Source organism: Zonotrichia leucophrys, chromosome 14 (genome assembly GCF_028769735.1).
Source record: "Zonotrichia leucophrys gambelii isolate GWCS_2022_RI chromosome 14, RI_Zleu_2.0, whole genome shotgun sequence".
In the NCBI taxonomy this organism is placed as follows: domain Eukaryota; kingdom Metazoa; phylum Chordata; class Aves; order Passeriformes; family Passerellidae; genus Zonotrichia; species Zonotrichia leucophrys.
The window spans coordinates 11,720,719-11,744,898 of record NC_088184.1 but is presented as its reverse complement, the minus strand read 5'-3'; the positions used below and the strand labels follow the sequence as shown (position 1 = coordinate 11,744,898).

Genomic DNA, 24,180 nt, shown 5'->3' with positions numbered 1-24,180 from the left:
CCACAATAGAACAGGGGAGAGCGTTCATGAGATGCTGGGAGCTTTCAAATGCTTTGCACTGGAGAGCCTGCATGCCTGTGCTGAGAGATACAGGCTCCGCAATTAGGTGTCTTTAGGTGGAGGAGGAAGCAGGAATACATTTGAAGAGGGAGCAGTGGCCCCATCCACAGCAAAGGCATGGCACAAAAGAGCTGCTTCTGTGCAGTGTGGTGCAAATCCACTCCTGCTGCAAGGAGAGCCTGAGGAGCAGGGGCTGAGCTGAGGCACAGGCAGAGCAGTGATGGCATGTTCCTCTGAGGCAGAAGACAGAAAAAGGCAAATTAAGTATCTCTGGGGAATGGATTAGGAATGTATGGCTTCCAGCTTTTCAGAGGGAAGGCTTTGAAAGAGTAGAAGCAAGTTCTTATGCTGGTTTCCCTCACTGGCTGCTGCAGGCAGTGTGGAGGGATGAATGGGAGGCAGTAGAGATGTTGCTGGGCAAGTTCTTCTAGAACTTGCACCATTTTCCAATGTTGCTTTCCAGAATTGCAGAATTGTTTGGTTTTCTGCAACGGTAGAGAAACCTTCAACATTAGGACTACTGCTTTCTGTGTTTAATTTGGAGATTAAACCTCTATGAATCTCTTCCAAGCTGGAAAGTGTGGTGATTTGAGATAGCACTGGTCTGATCCACGTGCCCTGTGCAGCTACAGCCCGTGTCACTGCTGTGCCACATATCTGCTTTGCCTTGGGCAGGAATGGTTAAAATTTCCTATCAACTTCCAAGGAATATGGTTCCTTTCTGGAATAAGCTGATGGGATCTCCTGGCTGTCAGTGCCACATCTCCAGAGCACTTCCAGCCCACAGTTTCCTGTAGTGGCTGGTGTGTGTTTGTGTGGCTCAACCACCTGATAAATATTTTGGTGCCTGACACTTTAGGAATTGAAGAATTTGGGAAAATGGGAGAATTGGTCAGGACTGACCAGTTTCTCTCCAAACTAGAAGCTGGGCTTGTCCAGGTTATGTCTCCCAGAGGGATCCCAGGCCAGTGCTTCTCATCTCTTAACTCTGGGTGAATCAATCAGCTGAAGCCAATAATCTCTCCTGTTTGTTAGAACTGCTACTTAGGCACCTTCTCACATCAATGAAAGCTTTAACAGCCCAAGGAAAGCCAGCAATTTTGGGGAGAAAGGAACAAATATCTCCTGAAAAAAAGTCAAAGCTAAGACTACACATCAGGATAACGTTTTACACAGAATTTTTACCTGTTCCCTAGCTCAGCGTTGTATTAATGAGATTAAATAGTGCTTTTCTGGGAGTCTTGAGATGTTCTGAACTTGTTGAGATTTGTTGATTTTTGTAATTATTGGATTTGAATTCTGTGATTTGTAGTGCTTCATTTCAGAATAATTGCATAATCACTGTGTAATTTAAGATTTAAAGTATGTAGTTGTAAATGTTTTCGTGTCATCTTTTAATTCATGATGATGGTGACCTGTAAGAGCGAATTATATTTTTAATTATTATTTTCTCTTTAAAAACAGAAAAAAAAATCTGTTCAAAAAAATCCTGTGAAGATTCCAAGGGTTTCCTGTAGGGCCTTCCACATAGGCTCAGCACAGTTGTGCCCACTGCATTTCTGTGGGGTCCAGCTACAGTTTTATTGAAATCCTGTTACCAAATAGTTTTAACATATAAACAGAAAAAATGCTTTGAGAAAACAACATCAACACAAGCTTGTTCCCATGCTCTTGTGGATCCCAACACTTCTCCTTTTTGCAGTTTGCAAGGATTATAAGATCCAGTTTTATGCATTTAATACTTTGGTTATTGAGGCAATTAACCAAGACAGCAACTACTGTTGTTCTTTCTTTTTGAAGCCCATTGATTCTTTATTTTGGCCTTAATTACAAGGAGTAGGTGTTTCTTCAGGGAACTAATTAGTCTAAAAGGCCTGGTTCAGCTAGAGCCTGAGCAGTTTGTCGAAAGGGGCCTAAATGCAAGTGCCAATTGCAGTTGTTTTGTTTCAGAACATCCATAATTGGTCACTGTCAGTACTTCTCCAGGTTAGGAGTTGTGTTTGCTCCCATCTGTTCACCCAGCCTTTCACCATGGCCTGGCTTGTCCAGAGAATGCAGCACCTCCATTTCCTCAGCCTGGTTTGTGTTAAGGTCATGAATTTGAGCATGGCACCATTGCCAGTCCAAACTTGAACAGAATTCAAAGCAAGGTGCATGGGTTTCGCTCTTTATTTTTCTCTTTTTCCTTTTCACTCCAGTGTGACCAGCCTACTAATATTTGGATAAGGCTGGGAGCAGAGTAAGTGAAAAACCCAGCTGATAGCAGTTCTCACCATGCTGTGAATGAAAACTAAGCTGTTGATATAGATCTCCTCTGTCCAGGGGTGGTCCAGGTAAATTGTAAGGAACAATTCTGCTTTCTCAGAGGCTTTGCAATTTATCTATTTGCTCTAATCAGTGTTAATGTCAAATGTGCTTTGATGGTGCTAAAAGCTTTTCAGCAAAACAAACTCAAAGTCAAGAGTTGTGGAGAAAGCCATGATCTCCCTGTAATGCAAGTTGTAACATTTGTCTTTTGAATTTTATTTATGCTGCTTAATAAAAGAGGCAGTGCTGCAGAGCACACGTGCCATGAATCCAGCTGTGGTGACAGCATCATGGCTATGAAATGCATGGCACATCGATTTGACATATTGATGTGATTTATGGTTTCAATTTGTTTAAACGGCTCTAATGGCTGCAGTTTTGACAGATGTACACTCAGATTTCTAGTTCTGTTCAAGCCCACATTAAAAACACAACTGATTCCTGGCTTAAGACATTGATTTTTATCTGTTCTGTGTTCCTGTGCCTGTGTTCCACACGTCAGACTCCCAAATGGAGTTTTTGTGGCATCGACTTCACTTCTTGTCAGAAAATTGTTGAGACATTTCATTTTCATTGGGAAGCTGATTCTTGGAAGGGTTGCTAAACCTAAATATTTTTCATTTTTAAAGGAAATCAACAAGAAGCTGGAAATATTATATGTTATGGTATTAATGGTGTATAAAAACCCAATGAGATATTTAGAAACCATGAACAGGAACAGAGTAATTACTTTGTAGAGGTTATTTTAAGTAGAATGTCATGTGTAGTGGGAGAGAGTTTGAGCTTTCTTTGTATAAAGGTTACCACTGTACATTATTTATATACAAAGAAAGAATGAGTGTCTGTATCTGTATTAATTATTGAAGTATTTCTTGAGAGCCCACAAACTGACTTTTTCATAAAATCTAGGCTGTGAAGTGCAGTGGGATCTGAGACCCTAAACCTAAATCTTTGTGGCAGATATTATTGCTCAGCCCATTGATACCAGCCCTACCTTTGGCAACTTTATTCTGAGTACTCTCAATTTCATTAACAGATGGAGGCAGAGTTCTTCACTAAATAAATAAAAGGGTTTATTCCCTTTTAGAAGAGGTCATTTAATGAGTGAAAATGCAGCCTTAGGATAGGTCAGCCCCCTGGTATCTCAGATAAAATGTGTGCTCCTTTGACCTCCATGGGTCTAGCTCCACCTTAGCAAAATCAGGTGTTGGTTTCTGAAGCATTCTGTGACCTTTTGCATGAGGGAAGGTGACAGGGACAGCAGGAGTGACATCTGCAGTGACAGCCCCTGTTCCTCTGGGGGGAACACACCAGCAGTGACTGATGTTCATTAGTTATTTGCCTTGCACACATGTGGGTGTGAAGGGGCAGGAGCTCCCCACTTGCTGAAATGAGACACCCCTTCTTCAAAGAGCCTGGGCTGGGGGTACCTGGCCCCCAAAGCTGCTCCTGCTTGCAGGGGATGGATGCTGCCTGTGCTCTGAGGGGATTGCTCTGTTCTGTGTGCCTAAAGATCATCTGAGTGTACTTAATTGTCTCTCAGCTGCAGCATGGCAGCCTGCAGAGCTGCTGAAAAGAGAGGAGTTGTTGGCATTATGGATGGTATTTATTTAAAGCTGCTCATTGTGCTTGGCAGAGGCTGCCTGGGGTGGGGGGGGCTGTGATGAGTGCAAAACTACCTATGCAGATGGATTTAATTCCTGGGAATGTGTACAGCTGTATAGAATACGTGGTGAGTCTCAAATTCCTTTGACATTCCTGGTACCAAACACATCCAGGCTTGTTTGAAAGTGTCAGTTAATTATTTTCATGTATTATTACTCCCAAAAGGCACAATGTAAATTCACATGTACACATATATAAGTGTTCCTAGGAAAGCATGTCTAAAGAGCTCTAAATGAGTGATTTTATGCTCTCAAAACAATAATGTCCCAGGCTAATTCCACAGACTTTTTATTGCTTTGCTGTTTAGGTCCATTTTTGAAGACAATGAGGCCATCACAGCTGTAGAGAGAAATGACATTTATCTTCCCAATGCAGTGTGACCTTCTCATTCATAAGTGGAGGCATTTCATTTCAGGATAATGAGCACCTTTTTATTTAGGCCAGGCAGGACCCACAGTCCTTGTGCAATTCCTACAGCCCATCGACACTGTACACATTACTGCAATTATTGCAGATATTATTTTCTGCTACATTCCACTTGCTCTTTGGATTATGCTTTTTTTCTGGCCAGCAAAGGGGACAGAGAAAAGGAAAGGTCACACTCAAGTCCTCATGAATATCTGGAGGCTGCTGCATGGCACAAATACAACCACTCCTGCAGCAAATGTACAGTTATACTGCCTTCCTGTGTGGCCTCTTGCACCAAGAGTGAGTCACTATTTTGGCTTGTATCAGCCTGGGACAAAGGAGCTGGAATTGCCCTGGATCAGGCACTTTTAGGGCACAGGTAAATCTGTGGAGCTGTTTATCTGCTAGGTTAAGAAGAAAGAAAATTGAAGCATGCAAAGAAGTTAAAAACCCCAAGTGTTGGCAATTCTTATTTGTAGGTGTTTATGTGAGAGAGCTCTCTGTCATGCTCCATGGTGCTTTTCCACCAGGAGCCTCTGGAGCAGAGCTCCCAGCCCTGAGCATCCCACTGTGCCATGGAGGAGTGGTTCTGCACAGCCTGCACCTGGCAGGAGCTAATAACTGAGATTATCTTGGCATATGTCCTGACTTCTTCCCTTCCCCTGCCAAGTGGAGATCTCTCATGTTTCTATAGCACAGTTTTGCTCAACAGGCATTCAGGAGTGAGGAAACTCCAAGGTTTCTAATGGGACCATCAGGCACTTTCACCTTTTGCCTCGTCAGGCTGCATTTGCTGGAGCAAGAAGCAGTTGTGAGTTGCTGGATTGCTTTCCTGAAATGAGTTGCTGTTCGCTCAGAGAAGATAAACACCCACATCCCAGAAATATCATCCTGTCTGGCATCTTTGGCAGCCTCAGCAGAAGGGCCAAGGGAAACAAATGGACCACATGCAAGATAAAATTGCAGTGCTCCCTCTGGAGTTAATTCTTTCGGCCCAAAACTGAGCAGCACTGATGGGGCAGCATATGGAAATATTCCCTTCTGTTCCTGCTGCTCAGTTCTGGGATAAACACAGGGTTTCATTAACCCTCCACTTTGCCCTCTCCTGCAGGATCTTAGAGTGAGAATTAAACTGATGGTTGGCAAACACAGAATATGTACCAGGCTTGTTCTTTACTTCCTCTGATCCTGTCTCTGCAGGGGTTTTTCTTGTACCTCTTGCATATCCATTCCAAAATGTTATTTTTGTTTTTTAAGTAGAGCAAGATATTAACTGCTGAAGTTTAAAAATTTGGATTTCAGGCTATTTTGATAGCTTTCTCCTCCTTCCTACAGGAGGAAACAATGAATTTGGAGAAAGCTGTAAAAGTCTGTGCAGAGCTGCAATGGGATCAGCCTCCATCTCCATGGAGAAGGCTCTGGGGAGGTCCTGGCTGCTCACTGGCAAGATCTGCCATGGAAATATTGCAAGGAAATATTTGCAGGAGTAAAGAAGGCCTTTAAAACTAGTCAGAGCCTTGGGAGGGGAAACCAGAAGAGTTTCTGCTCCTTGGATTCTGTGAGAGCTTCCATCAGTCTTAAAAGAAGGAGCATAGGATTAAGAGGAGTAATTAAAAAGATGCCAGAGAGCTGGAGATGGGATGTTGTGTGCAGTCAGACTAGCTGTGGGAGAGAGGAGGAGAGTGAGCAGACAGTTGGAACAAGAGCTGTGAAATAAGCTCCAGCTATTTTGAGAAGTGATTATTCAATATTTTAAAAGTAGTTTTTTAGAGATTTCCCTGCAAATGCTTTTCAGAAACTGGATCCTCTCTGGGTGTGACTCAGATTCCTCCAGCTCTGGTGTTCATTGACACGAGTATTTTCACTTTTGTTAAGATGTGGATGGCTGCTTAACTTTAATAGTTTTGAGGCCACTCCTGTTTTGGATGGCTCTTGGCACAAGAGGGCTGCAGAAACACTTCCAGTGCTTTTCTTTATGCTGCACTTCATATGTTCAATCTGATACGTGGGAAAGACTAGAAATTAGTCCAAGGTGACCCACAGAAGCTTGACTTTGCAGCTACTGATAACATAAAAGCCTTCTTCAAGTTGTGGGTGTGAGGGGACCTCCAGGGCATCCCTAGCTCCAGGTCTGTGTGCCTGTCCCCATCCCTGATCCTTCACTCCTCTGGAAAACCAGAGGCAGAAATGTATTTGCACATTTCATACCTTTGAATGTCTTCATGTCTCCTTATCCCTCCTTCCCACACCCCATCTTTTTCTGAGTCTTTATATTTTTACAACATTTCTTCTACCTTGTCAGCCACCTCCTTCCCAACAGGCCATTAAGCAATAACAAGAGAAAACAAAAAAAACCCCTTGCTGTTTCCTTCAAATGCTTGCCTTGCATTTGCTGCCTATTTATAGCTGATTCATTTAAACCACAGTGGCAGTCAATCAGAAATGTGGTGAATCCTTCTTTCAAGAGCATGCCAAGAAAGGATCTTTTTAGTTTTCTTGCTTTATTTATGATTTTTGCTGGAGCCTCTACAGTGTGCCTAAATTCCATTGGGATTTATTTATTTTGAATAAATTCTCAGATAAAAGTAGAAGGGTTTTGTTCCTCTTCTTAGAAGTTACAGGAGCATGACCATGGTGTGCAAGGATGTTTGATTTTATTTGAGGGTATTTCACACCTTTTTTTTTTCTTCCTGTTGGAATCTTGGAGGATTTTTTTCCTTTTTCAGTGGAAGGAATGCCTTTGGATAGAGAAGCTATTAACCTCTGGGGTTTTGTTCCTTCCAGTCTTTTCCCCTTACATTTCAGGCAAATTCTGCCTTTAATTGCTTTGTAGTACAAACCTGATGGGGTAAAATATTGTACCTGGAAATTATGACTGTCCATGTGGCCTTGCAAAGTTCATGTCATGTTTGAGCTTTGGTTTCTGCTTTTATTGAGCAGCTTGGTGCTAATCTGCTTCATCCCTTTATGGGTTTATACTGGTGTATCCCAAACAACGAGGCAGGATCTGTGGGTGAGACACTTGTACCCCACAGGGGAGAGGCTCCACATTAATAAACTCAGCCTGGGACATTCTGAGGTGTGGAGCACTGCCAGGGTTTCTGAAGTGTCTGCAGGAAAGCTGGGGGCCACTGATTTATGCAATACCTGGAAATGGAAGGGTTGCACTTCTCCCTCAAGGGGAGGAGATCTTTGGTGTGAGGAGGTCTGTGTTGGGAAAAGATACTTGGTAATTTTCTTTTAGTATTGCAAATAATTTGAAGCGATGTAGGCTGTTTTGCTTTCCCAAAACAGGTTTTAAAAGAAAATACTGTTTGAAACTGGTCTCTGCATCTGCCAGAGCCTCTGCAAAAGGTGTTAGCAGCAGTAGCTGTGCTAGTTTGGGGTTTTCCCCCTTGTTTGTTCTCCCCTCACTGCCCTTTGATTTTATGCCATGATACCCTGGCAGGACAAGCAGGATGAGGCAGAGTACTCTGGAGGGCTGACTCAGAAAACAGATATAAAATTCCAAAAGAAATTCCTGCTTGGCCTCAAACATGAATTTTCTGTGTCAAAGAATCTCTGCTAACCTTGCCTTGGTGCAAATGGTACAGGAAAATGAAGGTACAGGCTAAAGAAGGACAATTATTCTGTTTGTTTTTCCATCTCACTGCCCATGATAGGATTTGATTCTATGCTCTGAACCCTCCTAGGTCAGTTGTGTTTAGAGCAGCCAGCACAGATCAGCTGTGCTAAGCACACTGACATTTGGAAATCCCTGTCTGGAAGGGGAATTGAGCAATGAGCTTCTGCTAATTATAATAGCTATGTTTAAAATGGGATGTTTGCTTTATTCAGCAAAATCCAACTATGCACCCAGACTAGAGGCTGGAAATGCTCTGGCAGCAGAGGAGACAGGTCCTCAACACACTCATTGCCAGGGTGGAAGCAAGGGCAAGGCAAGCAGAGCTTTGTCAGAGCAAACATTGCACAATCTTGTCCTGGGGGTGGATGTTGTTACCTAGCAACTTCCAAGAGCGTTTGAAATTTGTTGGAGCCCCTCCGAGGCTCAGGCACTCTCCCCTCTGTTGTGCTGCATGCCAAAACCACTCTGGCTGTAATTTCCCAAGCCAAGGATGGTGCTGGCTGAAACCCCTCCTTGACCTTTATTTGAGCTGGGACAACCTATGCAGTAGGGCTGAGAACTCGAACAGAAACCAAACTTGATTCGAGCTAACAACAAAAGTTTGATCTAAACACAGATCTTCACTTCCCAATGTTGTTTCCTGGCTGGCTCACAACACAAGGAAGTGTGCCCACATGCCTGAGGGCTCCTGTTGGGAGTGTGTTTGTGGGGATATCAGATATCATAGCAGATATCACAGGGACACAGCTCACAGCACCATTAAAGATGTCTTTTCTGGGCTATCACCAGCCTTGGGCAGCTCAAAGGAAGGCACTGGCCCACTCGGGGTGTAAGGTGAGTGAGAGTTGTTCAGTAGCCTTGTTTTGGCAGTTAAAAGATTATCAAAAGTGACTGATATTAATGGACTTGTATAAGAACACTATAGCTGTGCCACTGGTTAATTTATGATAGTCTTTGTTTCATCCAGCAATGACCACAGATCATCTTCTTGGCCTCTCATCCATACCCCACACCCCCTTCCTCACTTTCACTTGGGGCAAAGGCTTTCCATCCATACTGCTTTTGTCTGGATTTTTATTCAGATTCTAGCTGTATTGTAAGCCTTTTTTCACTCTCCCAAATCCTGTTCTCTCCAAAGACATTGGCCATCCACTTCTCTCTTCAGAAGCACTGACACCCTAAAGCCATGGGCTGTAGAGCCCTCTCCTTTCTTGGCAAACAGGAATATTTTCCAGGTATTCAACTGTCAGCTCAGTGGAAAGAAAATGTTGCTTTATGGTTGGTAGACTTGACAATAACTCTTTATCCCTTTAAATTAAAAGTGACACGCTCACATAAATCATTAGAACAGTGCTGTGTGCAAACACAGTGCCTGGTCCAGAGGAGTTAGGAGATGACAGTGAATTGGGGTGAATACCCTTATTCTTGACTTTGAGAAGTGCAATGACAATGAATCACTCCTGGTGATGAGATGCAGCAGTGCTGACTCATCGGGCTGAAATTAGAAGGGCTTTTTTAGGTAGAGCTGTAATTCCACCATTTTTTCTGATGAATGGATAAGAGTGAACATTTTTGATGGCTAATTTACAAATTTCATGAATTAGATGTGGTTTCTTTCCCTCTAGCTATCAAACCTAGTTGGAGGTAACTTGATGGGGAGAACTTAGATCCAGGGAGGTTGTCCTGGCAAAAATGCACAGGAAGGAGTTGGCAGTTTAATGGATGCTGGGTGTCACTTTGCCACCACTTCTAGTTTTTGACATTTCCTTTTTCTGGATTTGGTGAGTACTGATGTTTGCTTTCATCAAGAGAAGGCTTTGGAGCCTGAATTTCTTCTGCTGATAACTACGGGATGAAAAAAAAGTAAATAAATGAGCTGGGCTTAAAATTTCACCAGAAAATTAAACAAATGCACAAACATTTGTTCCTCCCTACTTCAGCCAGCTTCTTTATTGCATCTAATAGCAAGGGATTCTGTTCCCATTAGCTGCTGTGTCTCCTGTTTGTCTCTCACTCTGCTTCCCAATTCCAGGAGTGTTAATACAACATTGTGCTCACCAGATCCCAGAATTACTTACAGTACCTGTTTTTACATCCCCTAAGCAGTGATGAATTACCAGATGTGCTTTTTCTGTTTCAGGATTGAGTGCTGGTATCCCTTCACCTTTAGAGATTTGACCCCACAGCACAGTGAAATTAATTCTCTTTAGTGTCCTCCAGATACTTTGTATTTCTTTGCCCATTTGCTATTTCCCTATCCAATGGGCTGGTACTCCTTAATGGTTTTGAGTTGCACTAATATATTAATCTGTTTTACTCCTGGCAAGAGATTTGCAGCTGGCCCTCAATACACCAGTTTCATCTTTCTGCTGTTGAGTTAAAACTTTTGGTGAGGAGCAGCAAAAGAGAAGAAACTTCCTGCTGCATCTTCACACTCAGCTGCTTCTCTGAGACCACAAAGAGAATTTTCGTGGCAGAGGCTTCTCTGATGGGTGTTCCAGTGATGGGGACTGACTCCTTAGGAGAGTCCATCAGCATCCCGCAGTCACTTGTGTGTGTCCTGGAGATGCTGTGCTGGCCGACTGCATCATGCTGGAAGCAATTGGCTTGGCAGAGTTTCATCAGTCAGGCTGCCCTTTGCTGTTGAGGAAGCAGCTGCAAACTCACATTTTTTGTTTGGCACTGTATTCTCTCCCCAGGGGACTGCAGCACCATTTGATTAGGAAGGGGGGAAGGAGACCTATTACAAAAGTAGATTGTTCCCAGCAGAGCTGTACTAATCTTTTGGTCTCTGTGCTCCTTCTTAGCAAGGTGCTGAATAAAAACATCAAGGGAAAACAGAAGGAGAGAGGAATCTCTGGGGTGTTGCCCCACAGCCTCACCTCACCCGCAGCCGCAGTAAAACAACAAATGAACGTTGTTGTTATGAGATGTTTTTGCAGAACTAAGGTGGTTTTGTTACCTGAGCCCACACTTTTCCTGCCTCATTTTAACTGTTTCAGCCTGGCATGGAGCTGTCCAATCTCTAGGGACTCATCCTTTCCTGGATAGAAAGTTCTGCATTTTTCCATCTCCCAGTTTGCTTCTCTTCCTTCCCCAGCAGCATCTGCCTGAGAGATTATGTGAACAGTGTTGATGGAGTAGATTTAGAGAAGTTCAGGGTTTTTCTCCAAGTTTTACATTTTATTGCATCTGTGAAGGTCACCTTTGCTTTGAGGATCAGGGTGATGAGGTTGCTGCCACCTCTGAACGTGTTGGTGCTGGACTTCTGCACTTATCCTGGTGCTTAATCCTTTTAGTGCTGGGGCCCATCAGGTGTGGTTTGTGTCAATAGTGGCACCTTGTGCTCAGAGATTATCCTTTTTCAAAGGTTTTGGAAGCGTTTTACAGAGTCAGTATTATCTTTAGGTTCGAGAGGGAGAGAAAAGGAGGAGTTTCAGAGTTTAGTGCTTTCCTCCAGGCCTCAGTTGTTAGGCAGAGTAGGAACAAAAGCCAGGATTCTGCTGCAGGACTTGCACCTTACTTTAAGCTAGATCAAGTATTTACCAGGAATAAGGATGTGGGCAATTTTGGCTTGGAATCCTGTCTTCATCTCATATCAGTTGTTCCACATTCACTTTGTTAACACCCTTTTCTCATAGTCTAACCACGCAGAGTTTGGGGTTATTTCATTATGTTAAGCTTACTGTCAAGTATTCTTGACATTTCAAGTGACTCTGTCTCTTAAAGAGAAGGAGAGAGATTGGTCTGTCCTTGAGACTCAAGAGCCAGAGAAAGGTGTGGCTATTATCCCCTTGTCCAGTAAATCTTGATAAAGTGTTGACAGAAGCCCATATCTTTGCTAGGGGAGATGTTTTCCCTTTGTCTTCAGTAATTACAGCCATGACTTTGGCGATTTTTCAATTTGCAGTTTCATTTTTTTGTTTAGTGCCCAAGAGCTCTGCTTTATTTCTCCCTGATTTAGGTAACCAGCTGCTTTTTGTGTCTCACTGGGGGGCGGCATTTCCCTGCACAAATCCAGTACTAAACTGGTTTCCAGAGAAGGAGCAGCTCTGTTTTTTTTGGTGGAAAACACCCTCACTGCTCTGGACAAAGCAGTGGCCTTCAGTCCCTGGGTGTTGTGGTTTGCTGTGATGCCCAGCAGCACGAGTCCCTGGAGATGTGGGACATCTGGCTTACAGGCATTCTTGTTTCCTGTGTTTCCTGTCCTTGCTTGGGGTAAAATTAAGGACTAAATTACATGGAAAATTACATAAGCTGTGGCCTGAGACACATGCTTTTCATTGAGCTGCAAGCCTATCCTCATAAATTATGTCAGTAAGTAATGGTCTCTGCTTTGCCTATTGCAGCTTTTCTGCAAGTCAGAGTGAGTGTGGTTTCACTGAATTTAAATTTCTGAAACACGTTCAGAAGTTGTTGGGGAATTTTCCTCTTCACTTTCACATCAGACAGAGCCCCTTGCCACCTCCAATCCAGCTCCTGTGAGATAACGTGGTGTTCTGGATGCTTTTGAGACAGCAGCAGAGTTTATTTGTAGCTCTTCTTTCCCACCTTATAAAGGATGTGCATTTGATTTTATAACCAGGAGAACTTTCTTCAGAACAGCAAAAAGGAGCCTGCAAAGCAGCAAGGAAATTATTTAGCAATGGCTGGTACTAAACTGTCTTCTTGACTGTGATCTCAACTGGTGCAGTTTTGTGAAAAATTGGCAATTTCAACTACAAAGCATCAAAAAACATTAAATTAGAAATGGCCAGTTAGTTCAGAGTAATTCTGTAGTGCAGTTCAGAGGTGCAGACACAATCCTGCACTGCTGCCCTTGGACAATAATGGTGTGCAGTGGGTTGAAGGCCCCAGTGTTGGCTGGCATGAGATAAATGGATATCTGACTTTGAAGTAAACAGGGAAATGCCTGCATGAACTGTTGAAAGCTGAATCCCACGGGTGAGATTCCAGATTGAACACTAATGAAAATTTAATTTCAGTTCTCACAGTATTTTAATATGCAGGATCACAATATGCAAATAAAGTGAAGTCTGACTGCAAGTGGCTGATGAGTTAGTTCTGCTCAGTCTCTGCCACCCCCAGAAGTAATCTGTCTGTGGCTTTTGTGAAATCAAAGTTTTCCTTCTGTTTTCCTCACAAGCCAGAGCCTCATTCTTTGCTGAGAGGTAATTAGTGACTGCAAAGTTCTCTTCAAATTGTTCTCATCCTATTCCTGTGTTGTTCCATGTAACTCATCAGCATGGTGCTTATGTTCCTACATTGGATTGAATTCTAATTGTTGCAGTCAGTGCTTTCCTTATCAGAACTGTCCTGGGAGTGCTGCCATGTTTTCAAGTTTCCTTCTGTATTTCAGCTGCAGCTTCAATGCACATTATTTGCTTTGTGTCTCCTGAATCTGATAGAAAAATAGGTGATATTTTGCTTTTTTCTCTTTCTTCCCTCTTCCCCAGCTATGGCACCAGATAAATGTTCTGGCTTGGGCACTGTAGAGGTCACGCCACATTTTAACCACACACTCAAGCCATCCACCTTGAGCCAGGAGGCTTCATCTTGTGTCTTCTGTTGTGAGTGATCAGAGAAATAAGTGACTGTGAAATTACCCAGGGAATGGAGGGCAGCCAGCACAAGGAAACTGAAGTGAATTGGCATGTTGGAACATACAAGATTCCCTATTTCTGTGATCGGCAGCCGATATATCCTTGTAAATTTAAATTGTGTGTTAGCTTTCTCAAAGAGGAGAAGCAAGAATTTATCTTAGAAGTTAATTAATTTGAAATAGCTGGTAATTAACATTATACCTAAATTTGCCAATTATCACACTTGACTTGGATTTGCATACAACTGTTGCATATAAAATATTTCTAAGGGTATCTTGGGCTTCAGTGAGCTGTAAAAATGCCATTTTTTGCAGCTGTGTTCCTGCTCTTCCAGGGAAAACCTCTTCCTCCTCCCCTTCCCTGCAGAGGTGCTGCTCTTCCAACAAGTGGCCTTCTTTCTGGGACTTTCATTGGGATTTCTAGCTGTGAAAGCACAATCCCAAAATAGGCAGCAGTGTAAGTTCTCAGGTATTTCCCCCTGATGAGAAAGAATAAAAATTGCTCATTCTAATTTGAGGTAGTGAATGTGCTGCTTGTTTCTCTCCCTTGTAGAGTACCAACATTGTATTAATGTGACTGTTACGATAATCATGTTTTTTGATGAAAGCATAAGACTAAAATGATATTTCCAAATGAAGGTTGTTTTGATTTATTCCCTGTATGCAGCACGCCTAATTTTGCTTCCCAAACTCTTTGAAGCAAGCTTTTATTTTATGGTGCTGGTGGTTGCCACTGCTGTGCTGTACCTGTGAGCTATTTAATGTGCCACATCGAGGAGTAAATTAATGCAGGTCCACAAAGAGAACACTTCGATTTGCTAATTGCTTGTAGAGCAGAGGGTATTGTTTTGTGTAGAGAAAGACTGTTCATTAGAGACTGAGTAGTTAATTTTTCCCTACAAATGGGGCTCACTTTTGAGCTGCCTACCCATCATTCAGGGTGAGCCAGCTCAGCATCAGCCTCCAGAGGGGAGTGGGGGGCTCTGGATGCAGTCAGTTTAGCAGCTGCATTGTCACCACCAGATTGCTTCAGTTTCATTCATTAAACCCTCCCTGACCAGCCTCCTCCAGTGCTGTCAGTGAAGGCTGACTTCTGGAAGGTACAGAAGAGAAATTATTGATGCAGGGAAGCAAGTTAAACAAATCAGAAATGTCTCCTTGGAGCTGAGTTGGTTCTTCTCCTTGGAAACCTCTTTCAGCCCAAGCTGCAGATTCCCAGTGAGGCTGGAGCACAGGTTCTTCTCTTCCTGACACTCTCTTTTGAGGATGACAATCCACTGACAGTAGATTAGACTATGTTGTCATGTAAGATGAATATTTTGAATTGACAAACCTTTTTTTGAAAGCTTAAAGTAATTGACTGAGTCCTCAAGAGGATTTTTTTCCCTGCTTTGCAACTTGATTTTCCATTACCTGGTTGTGCTGCCTTCAGTGGGTGAATTGCTGTGTATTTTTATATCTGATTCCTAATATTTGTTTGCATATCAGATTTCTTAATGCTTGAGCTCAGTGATCTGTGGGAATTTAACATGTGTCTTAAGTAAAGAGAATTTCCTTGGAGCTTTAAGTTAACTTTTATGTGTAGCCTGAAAATTCAACACAGAAGTCTGTCCTGCGGAGAGATTGCTGAGGTACCAAAGTGGATACGATCAGTTGAAAAGACCCTAACAGAGAGCTGAACTACTCAGAGAATCATGGAATGGGTTGAGTTGGAAGGGACCTTAAAAATCATCTTTCTGTGGGCAGGGATACCTTCTTAGATAAGGTTGCTCAGAGATCCATCCAACCTGGCCTTGGGCACTTCCAGGGCTGGGGCAGCCACAGCTTCTCAGGGCACCCTGTGCCAGGGCCTGCCCACCCTCACAGGGAAGATTGTTTACTAATGTCTCATCTAAGCCTACTCTTCTCCAGCGTGAAGCCATTCCCCCTTTGTAGGAGCATTGGGATGTAGGACAGTTGGGATGGACAGAGATGAGAGATCTCTGAAGCCAGATCTCTGGAACTTGTGGTTTATTGCAGAGGGCCTGGGTGCAGGGCCCTGCTGGGAGCTGCCAGCCACAGCTCAGAGCAGGCCCCAAAGAGAGAGAGAGGTAAAGAGCGTGGTAAAGAGGATGAGAGCGAGCGAGGTTCCTGTTACAATACAATAAATCTTCTTCTGTGTTCAGTATTCTAATTTTCACTAACCAATCTAGTATAATATACAAATCCTATAGCATTTACATACAGCCTATGAGAATCATTACATCATCATACTGTGTTATGTTTTAAACCCTAAAAACTCCTCTTTGGGCCCCTTCTGCTGAGCTAGCAGGGTCCGCTCTGACCCTTGGACCTGCCTGCAAGCAGAGAGTGTTGCTCCATCAAAAGGGGATTACCTTCAGCCAGCCAAACCATTGTTTACCAGTTGTTCAGTAACTAAGGGATCTCAAAGCTTGCTTTCATCTCAATCTCGCTTATAGTTTCCATATTCTCAAAATCTTTTGCCAGGCAATCATATTTATAAGGCTTTCCTGTTTCATCTTCCCTAACACCCCTTGTCCTGTCACTACCTGGATGGCTTTTTCCAGAGCAGAGCTCTGAGGTGGGACTGGCAAACAGCTCCAGCATCTGCTGGGCCCCCTGAGGGACCCATGTCCAACCCTCACACTTTCCTTGTCTGCATGTGGCCAGAGGTGGCTGCACCCACAAACCAACAGTTCATTCCTGAGAAGATACATTCCAAGCAACAACATAACTCTGGGGTTTTTTTCAGATCTTTCCTGGCAAATGCCTGGGGAATGGCAGCAGGGGCTGAGCAGGTGCCAGGCTCCGCTCCAGGGCCCTCTGCAGCTCCTGGCAGCTCCTCCCCAGCACTCTGATTAAGTGAGATGTGGGGTTAAGTTCACAGCCTAATTTCTCCTTCATAATTAAAAATGTGTGCATCTGTCATGCTGCTGGTGATTAGTTTGTATTTTCTTGTGGCCTGGAAGGAATATGGCAGTGAATCACTTGGCCAGCAGCTGTCCTCCAACAGCTGAGGGAGGTTCAATATTTGATTTAAGCTAATAAAAAGTCTGGGATAGGGCTGATGTTTACAAACTGGACGTGATAAAGCATTCAGATCAGCTGCATCACAGCCTGGCAAGTGCAGGCATTGGGGACCCTGCTGAAAATTTAGGCTTTGTCTGGAGCTTCCCCAGCTGTCTGAATAGGGGGACAGGGACAGGGAGGGTCCCTGCTGTGGACTGTGAGTGCATCCCACAGCATCAGTGAGCTGGGGAAGCCTCCTTGTTTCCAGCTTTGTCATTGTAACAGCTCTCAGTGCATTAAATATGTCCCTTTTGCTCTTCTGTGAGAGCTGCAGTCAAACCATAGTGTTTAAAAATCTTTTAATCTTCATAAATCATTTCTTCCAGCAGTCTGGTAAGTTTAGTAGCTGCTTTCTGAATTCCCACTAGTTACTGACTCTTTCCCTTTGAGATGAGCTGCCTAGAAATGAATGCAATGAAGAAAACCTACTTTGTGATTTAGTTCTTATCTGATTGCTTCTCCAAATCATATTGATCTGCTGTTGTGCTGCTGCCTTGGACTTGCTGTCCAGGGTTCTGTGTCTCTGTTGGCATAGCCCCTTGAAATGGTTATTTTCCCCAAGCCATATTATATCCAAGATAAATTATGGCATATTTCCCACTTGTATTTTCAATTTTCCCCATCCCTTTATATTATTTCTCTCTTGCCTAAAAGGTTTTTCCAGCCTTTTCCTGAAGTAAAATGCATTGGAGTCTTTGCTATCCTTTTCTTCTGACTTTTATGGAGGTATTATGCTTTAAAATGCTCTTATACCCATCTAGTTAAACAGGCTCCTAGGGTACTGTTGCCTTGGCGTTATAAATAAAAATATTTACACTGTGAGGGTGACCAAGCGTGGCACAGTGTGATGGGTTGATCCAGGTGCCCACCAAAACCACAGGGGATTGAGCTTTGAGGGGATTCCCACTCTTCCAGGGTGGGTTATCTGTGATTCCATAGGAGTCTGTGTGAACAGGAGGCTGAACAAAGACTTGACCTCAAATTCAGGACTGGTAGCTGCTGCAAGAAAATACATGATTTTTAATGTAATTTTAAATGAAGTAATTCTTATATCTGGTTTAGAATAGGCTAGTGGTTCCCATCTAAAGGTCATCTTCATACAGAGAAAGCTAATAAATATACAGAACAGTTGGGGTAGTTTGTAATCAAAAATATTCAATCAGTCTTGAGGTATTTTGCAGAGTTTATGCCATCATCTCTCCTAAATAACCTCTCTAAGGTTTTGTTTTCTAATTCTTCCCCAAGGAGCTCCTGGCTCCAGCCTGCTCCATTGTACCTGCTTCAGCAGCAGCAGGGAAAAGCCTTTCCCAGGTGTCTGCAAATTTACAGTTCCCTGATGTTTCCCCATCAAGCTTGGTGATCATTTCATTTGCTCTCTCCCCTTGCCTGCCCAGGCACTCCAGTTTGGGTTGGGGCTGGCATCTCCTGCAGTGTTTAATGAGTGTGTTTCATTCTCCTCTGCCAGGTCCCAGGCTTGTGTTAAAACCCTTTTCATCCTTTTTCAGTGCCTCTTCCTCAAATAATGTCACATCATCCCCAGCCCTGCACAGCAAGAGGCTGAAACTTTTTTCAGTTTCCTCTGAGCTCTGGGGCCAGGAAAATTTGGAACTGTTTGCTTGTTTGTTGGCAAAATGGAACTTCTGCTGTGCTGAACCCTTAGACTGTATTTTTTTATTTCATTATTTGCTTGCATTTCAGTGCAGTTAGCCTCCAAAGCTGAATGTTTTGCTTTTCATTGTAATAAACTGCTTGCTTGCTGTTTGTCTCTGGTTTGGATGTGGCACTCAAAAGACTCATTTCATATGTGGTGGGAAGTTGAGAGACTCCAGAGGATTTTAATGAATATTTGCTTGAAATGACATGAATCAGTTTGTAGGAAAGTTGTTTTTATTTCTTTTATTTGTTTACATTGGTTTTTTTTTTGCTAAGCAGAGAAAGGCTGATTGCAGCCTAGCAGAGTGTTAGAAAATCAAGGATGTGGGAAGTAATAGCATTCATGTATTATGTGGGGCTTCTCTTAACTGTCTCCCAAATACCCATTTGGTTTAAAATCCTTTTTCATAAACAAAACTCTCTAAAAGATCCTTTTCTGAGTCAAGTTCCTGTTTCCCCTCAGATTATGCCAGGGTAACCAAAGGTATTTCTTCTCTGGTTTGAGATTCTTTACATTTCAAATTTCCCTTTTAAAAAGTAGAAATGCTGCATTGAGATATTTTCTCATAGAAATTCAAGAGGTTTATGTTAAAGAGCAGATTTTCTTGATGTTTTCCCACAGCATTTTGGAAGGCTGTGGGACAAAACCTGACCCTGGACCCCAGAAATTCACAGAACATTTTCTGTGAAGTTAGCTTGAAAAACACACTCCTTTCAGGAGCTATGGAGCTAAACCTCCTCTTCTTCAAAGTTAAACTGGGCAAAACTGGGTGGGTTTTAGACCACTCTTTCTGCAGAAAGTTTACAGAAATTTGAGTGGAGGCACAGTTCTGGCTGGACCATGGGATTGAAATTTGGGATGGCTCATCTTGTGGCATCTCTGCAATAAATTTGGTTTTTCTTGTGCACTTAGACTTCAGGCTATTTGGGACAGGACTGTCTCCTGGCATGGGATGCTGACAGGACAGAAAAACACCAAATACCTCTAATCCCTTCTCAATGCCATGAAAATCATGGTGCCATATGTGATTTTTCTGGGGGAGGCGGGGAAAGAGTCTCATTAAACTTCCAAAATTACATCCTAGACTTCATTTATTTTTTCTTTTTTTTTTTCCCCTGTGTCTTGAAGGCTCAGCTGTCTCAGGTTCTGGAAGAAGTGGGAAACCACAAGCAAAGAGCAGAGATGGTAAGTGTTCAATTTCTGCCTTTTTTTTCCCCCCTGGTTGTTCTACAGAGCAGCAATATGCAAAGTTCAGTTCATTTCAACAGTGGATCAGTTCCAAATACTCAGAAATGAGCAGCAAATAAACATTGCAAAAGTTGTGTTGCTGCTGCCAGTCTTGGCACTGCCTGTCTCCATACTCACCTGGAAAAAGTGTTGGATGGGATTTAGTGGTCTGTCTTCCCTTTTCTGGCAATTCCTTTTCTCCTCAGCAGTTCTAGATCAGAAGCAAGCATTTAATTTCATACTGAATTAACTCCTTTCTTTGGGGGCCTTGATTCAGTCTCAGGTGTTCAAAGAACAGGCAGATGAGATACAAGAGAATTACCACAAACTATTTTTTTATAATATCTGTTAATTTTCTGCTGGGTTCGTCTATTTTATTGGCACTTCCCTCAAGGACCAAAAACAATAAAAGGACACAAAACCAGGTAGCAAGGAGGTTTATATTCAGTTTCATGACTCGAATATGATTTTTTATACTCAGGAATAAATGAGGTGTCAGTGTTAAGCTATTTTGTGAACTGATATTTTTGCTAATGGATGAACTGTGGGATTCCTCCAACTTTTCCTAGTCACAAGGAAAACCTGAGCAGTATCCAAGATGCAGAGATTCATTCTGTAGATGTGATTAATTTTATTACTAATATAAAACAAGCCTGCAGCACTGGCTAGTGAGTAGGTGCTAAACAGACATCTGTTCTAAAATCCAAATCATAAACTAGAGTGCCAACACGAGTCTTTTTAGACTTGTGCTGAGCTATAGTAGGGCACCGAAGGGCAGGATGAGGTGCCCCTGCTGTGCTATTAATGGGTTGCCATACGTCTGTTTGGATCTTTTTTTTTAAATTTGTGCCTCTTGCTGTTTCAACATCAGATTTTCCATCATGAGAGCGTTAATTGATTCCGGTTCTGGGGTGGTCTCACGTTGTGGGCAAACATTTTTGTATGCCCAGCTGCTTTCTGTGGTGACACAGGCCACAGCTGATACTTCCAAAGAAAACTGAATTAATCCTGTTTACCAGCTGATCTCATTACGGGCTGCCTTGTAACAGTTTCAAGTTCCATGCAATCAATTTGGTGTTGTGCTCACTGGATGTATCAGAGGAAAAACTTGCTGTTATGTTTTAAATGTTCTGATGTTACAGAGTTTTGGGTTTTTTTAACATTTAAAAGTTTTTCTTTTGGGCTCATTAAGCCTGCTTTTTGAGTTGTTTGCCTTCAAATGTTTCTTGCATTAAGTGGGCTAGCAGAGGGCTGGAGAAGCTGGAACTTGCAGTGTTAAAGCATTAATTGGTGTTGTGCATCATCCATCAGAGGATAAAGCAGCAGTCAGTGTTCAGTGCCTATTCCCAAGGGTTTCTCAGTGGAAAACTGCTGGTCTTGTGATCTTCCAGTAACTCTTACATCAGCCTCCCATGAACAGGCTGTTTGCTGGGGTGCTTTAACCATGGGTTGCAGATTGTGAGGTGTGGGCTTTATTCAGCAGCTTGAATTTATTCAGTAAATACGGGAGAATTGATTCATACAGAGGAAAAGAGATTTTTTTCCATCTTTTCCCCTTTTGAGGGAAAACCTGACAGAAACTCCTTTTCACTGGTGGTAGATGGTTCTTCTGCATCACCAGTCAAAAGCTCCCTGGTAGGAAAAGTTGTTTTCACTTTGTGTCTTCTGCAGTGGTGATGGTGACTGAGGTCTGTCCCCTTTGGATGGGGCTGTTCCATAGTTGCCTGCCACAGGCTCCTGTGGTTATGCCACCAGCCCCACTCTCCTCCTGCCATCCAGCAAAATGCTCTTTATGTGGTTCTTTTCCTCTCTCTCCAGATCAGTGTCTCACCTGCATGGCCTGAGTTTTGACTCCTTTAAATTTGACACTTCAGCAAAATTATTTGCCTGGTTTGGATTGCTGGCCTCTCACTTTCCTTTCCATCCCTTTCACCTGTGAGCCTCCAGCCCCAGTTGCATGCTGAGCTGGGAATGCTGAAGGGCTTGTCTTGCTCTGGGTGCTGACAGATGTGGATATTGCTTTTCATCAGCTCTTCTGCAAACAGGCTCTGAGTGAAATGGAACAAACACCTGTCAGGTGCAGGTGTTTGGGACAGTCACCTTCTGGGACAAACCTATGTGCAGGTGACACCTCTGCTGCCACCCCAAAGAGCTCTGATGGCTCTGCCACCCTCCTGGGGCACTGGAAATGAAGAGCTGGGCTCTGGCTCCAGGGCACTGGCTGGTAGCACCTCCCTGAGAGAACCAAGGACTTCTTTCTATCAGTGGGGGCATCTCTGGTGCCCTGGTCAATGATTTACATAGCAATTTTTTACATAGCAATATTCATTCTTTACATAGCCATATTTAAAAGTACAATACTCATGGGATAAGTCTGATGGGATCATGACCTCAATAGAGCAGTATCTGCACACTCAGGGCCTCTCCTCTGAGGACAAGCTCAGGGAATTGTGTCCCCAGGGACAATGGCAGAGGAAGGGTGGTGTGTGTGTGATAAGGAGCCCTTGCCAGGTCAGGTCCTGCTAGAGGAAAATGGGATGCCAGTGAAATGGAGGGGCTGCTCTCACTGCTCCAGTGCAGGGGTTCTTTGCTTGTCAACTGAAAGTGAGCGTGCTACTGAAGGAACAACAAAAAAGGAAATTTAAATGTCTTCAGTTAATTGCAGTTGACAAGACAAAGGCAGTTTGACTTTCCAGTATTAATTAGCAAACCCATACTAATTAGCTTGTATAAGCACAATTCATGCCTCTTTCCCTAAATGCAATTAATATTGCAACTGAAGACATCTCTGGGCTGTGCCTCTGTATCATTAACATACTTTGCCCTAATTAGACACGGCCAGTAGTGGCTGGAGAAATGAGTTTGTGATTACAACCATAAAAAACCCTCTAATATTTTATATCCTTCAGGGAACTTGAACCTAGAATTTATTTTTTGATTTAAGAAAAATTACCCTTATCATTGTGCTATGTAATTAACAATGAAACTTTGATTTTCCTCTCCCTCTAACCCTTCACTTATTTATTTTTGGGGTTTTTTTTCACAGTTTAAGCTTGTTCATACTGTAAGGGAATAGTGTATGCCCATAAGACACATAAGAGTCACCACTCTTAATAGGGCTCAGGTCACTGAGCTGAGAGATCCATGGGGTTTTTCTGTCTTTTATTTGCTGAATGTTTGTTGTTTCCATTTTTTTCTATGAATGTGCACTTTTCTGACAATTTGATCAGCACTGGAAGTTTTCTTTATTGGAGCTGGTGCTACAGCGTGTTTATTTGCAGGATGTGCGAGGAGGTTGCTCAGAGTTCACACAGCTCCCTGATCTGTGATCCCAGGATCTTATTTCTCATGGTGTGTTAGTTTAGTGCTCTACTGGCCTAAAGCTGAGGGAGAGCTTCACTCACACCAAAATATTATTTGTGGAAAATGCCTTCTTGTTTGTTATATTATTTTTCTTTCCCTCCCTGAGGGAAGGGAAACAGAAGACGTGTTTGTTTTTGTAATTTTCGTTTTCCTTTTTCATATCCCTTTATAGACATGAGGAGATTGTTTGGCTCAAGCTTGCCATCCAAGCAACAGCTCTGCTCTCTGATCTTACTCTTTCTTCCAGTCTGGTTGTGTAGCAGGGGGCATTCATGTCAAGATTTTTTGTTCTCCATCATTAATCCCTGAGGGAAGTTGGCTTGGTATTAAAAAAGCATCACCTGTATTTTCATTACCCTGAGGTGCTTTGGGCATCTTTTGGCTTTCATCTTCAAAAGACAGCTTGGCCCGTGTGGGCTCTGAAATCTATAGACTGCTCTTTGGAACAAATTAAATTTCACCCTCCAGCAGATTAAAAAGGATGGATATAAGAATCAGAGGAATTGCTTAGCAGGGTGGGAGGTAAAGAAGATTTGAAGTCCAAGAATGCAGCCATCACCAAATGAATGGCATAAATTGAGTGTCCTTACAGAGGGAATAAAGACACCTTAAAATTAATATAATCAACACCCCTTGCCTTGGGGAAAAGTGTTGGTTAACTCTTTGCAGAGAAGAGGAGACCTTTCTTTAAGAGCAGCAGGTCAGCAATAGTTAAAGAGCCAATCATGTGCTCAGTCTGATGAAATCATAATGTTTAGGATTAACTTAAATGTCAGTGACTGCCTACACTGATGGTTATCAGGAGTAGAAATGGAGACAGAAAGGAGAGAACATGAAGGAAATAAACTCAGAGAACACTGAGCTGGATGTAGTTGGGAACTAGCTGTTAACTGGAAGGCAACATGGAAAAATTATTACTATGTTTTTAATTTACAGGTAACACCAATGATAATAGGAAAAAATATTAACTTTAGTATAGGAATACCTGCCCTGGATTAATGGCCAATAGAGCTAATTTAATTCTTGTTTAAGAGTTATTGAACAGAATGCAAGAAATACAACAGACTGAGAACAAGAACAAAAGTGGTGTTCATTAGTGGAAATGTAAATTCTCTCTATTTTCTGTAACAGGAAGGCAATTAAATGTGGGATTAGAGGACTGAACCACAGTAGTTATAAATAAAAATGAAGCTTTGCTGG

At 42.7% G+C, this 24,180-nt stretch overlaps 1 protein-coding gene across 11 annotated transcripts in view; it reads left to right on the top strand.

Annotated features, from left to right (window-relative positions):
- Positions 1-24,180, top strand: part of MAD1L1 (mitotic arrest deficient 1 like 1) — a 346,130-nt gene that overhangs the window by 147,046 nt on the left and 174,904 nt on the right. For all 11 annotated transcript variants that reach the window (XM_064726015.1, XM_064726016.1, XM_064726014.1 and 8 more), the window contains one exon: positions 19,519-19,575. In XM_064726015.1, coding sequence (XP_064582085.1) covers positions 19,519-19,575 — 57 coding nt within the window. The remainder of the gene's footprint in view (positions 1-19,518; positions 19,576-24,180) is intronic.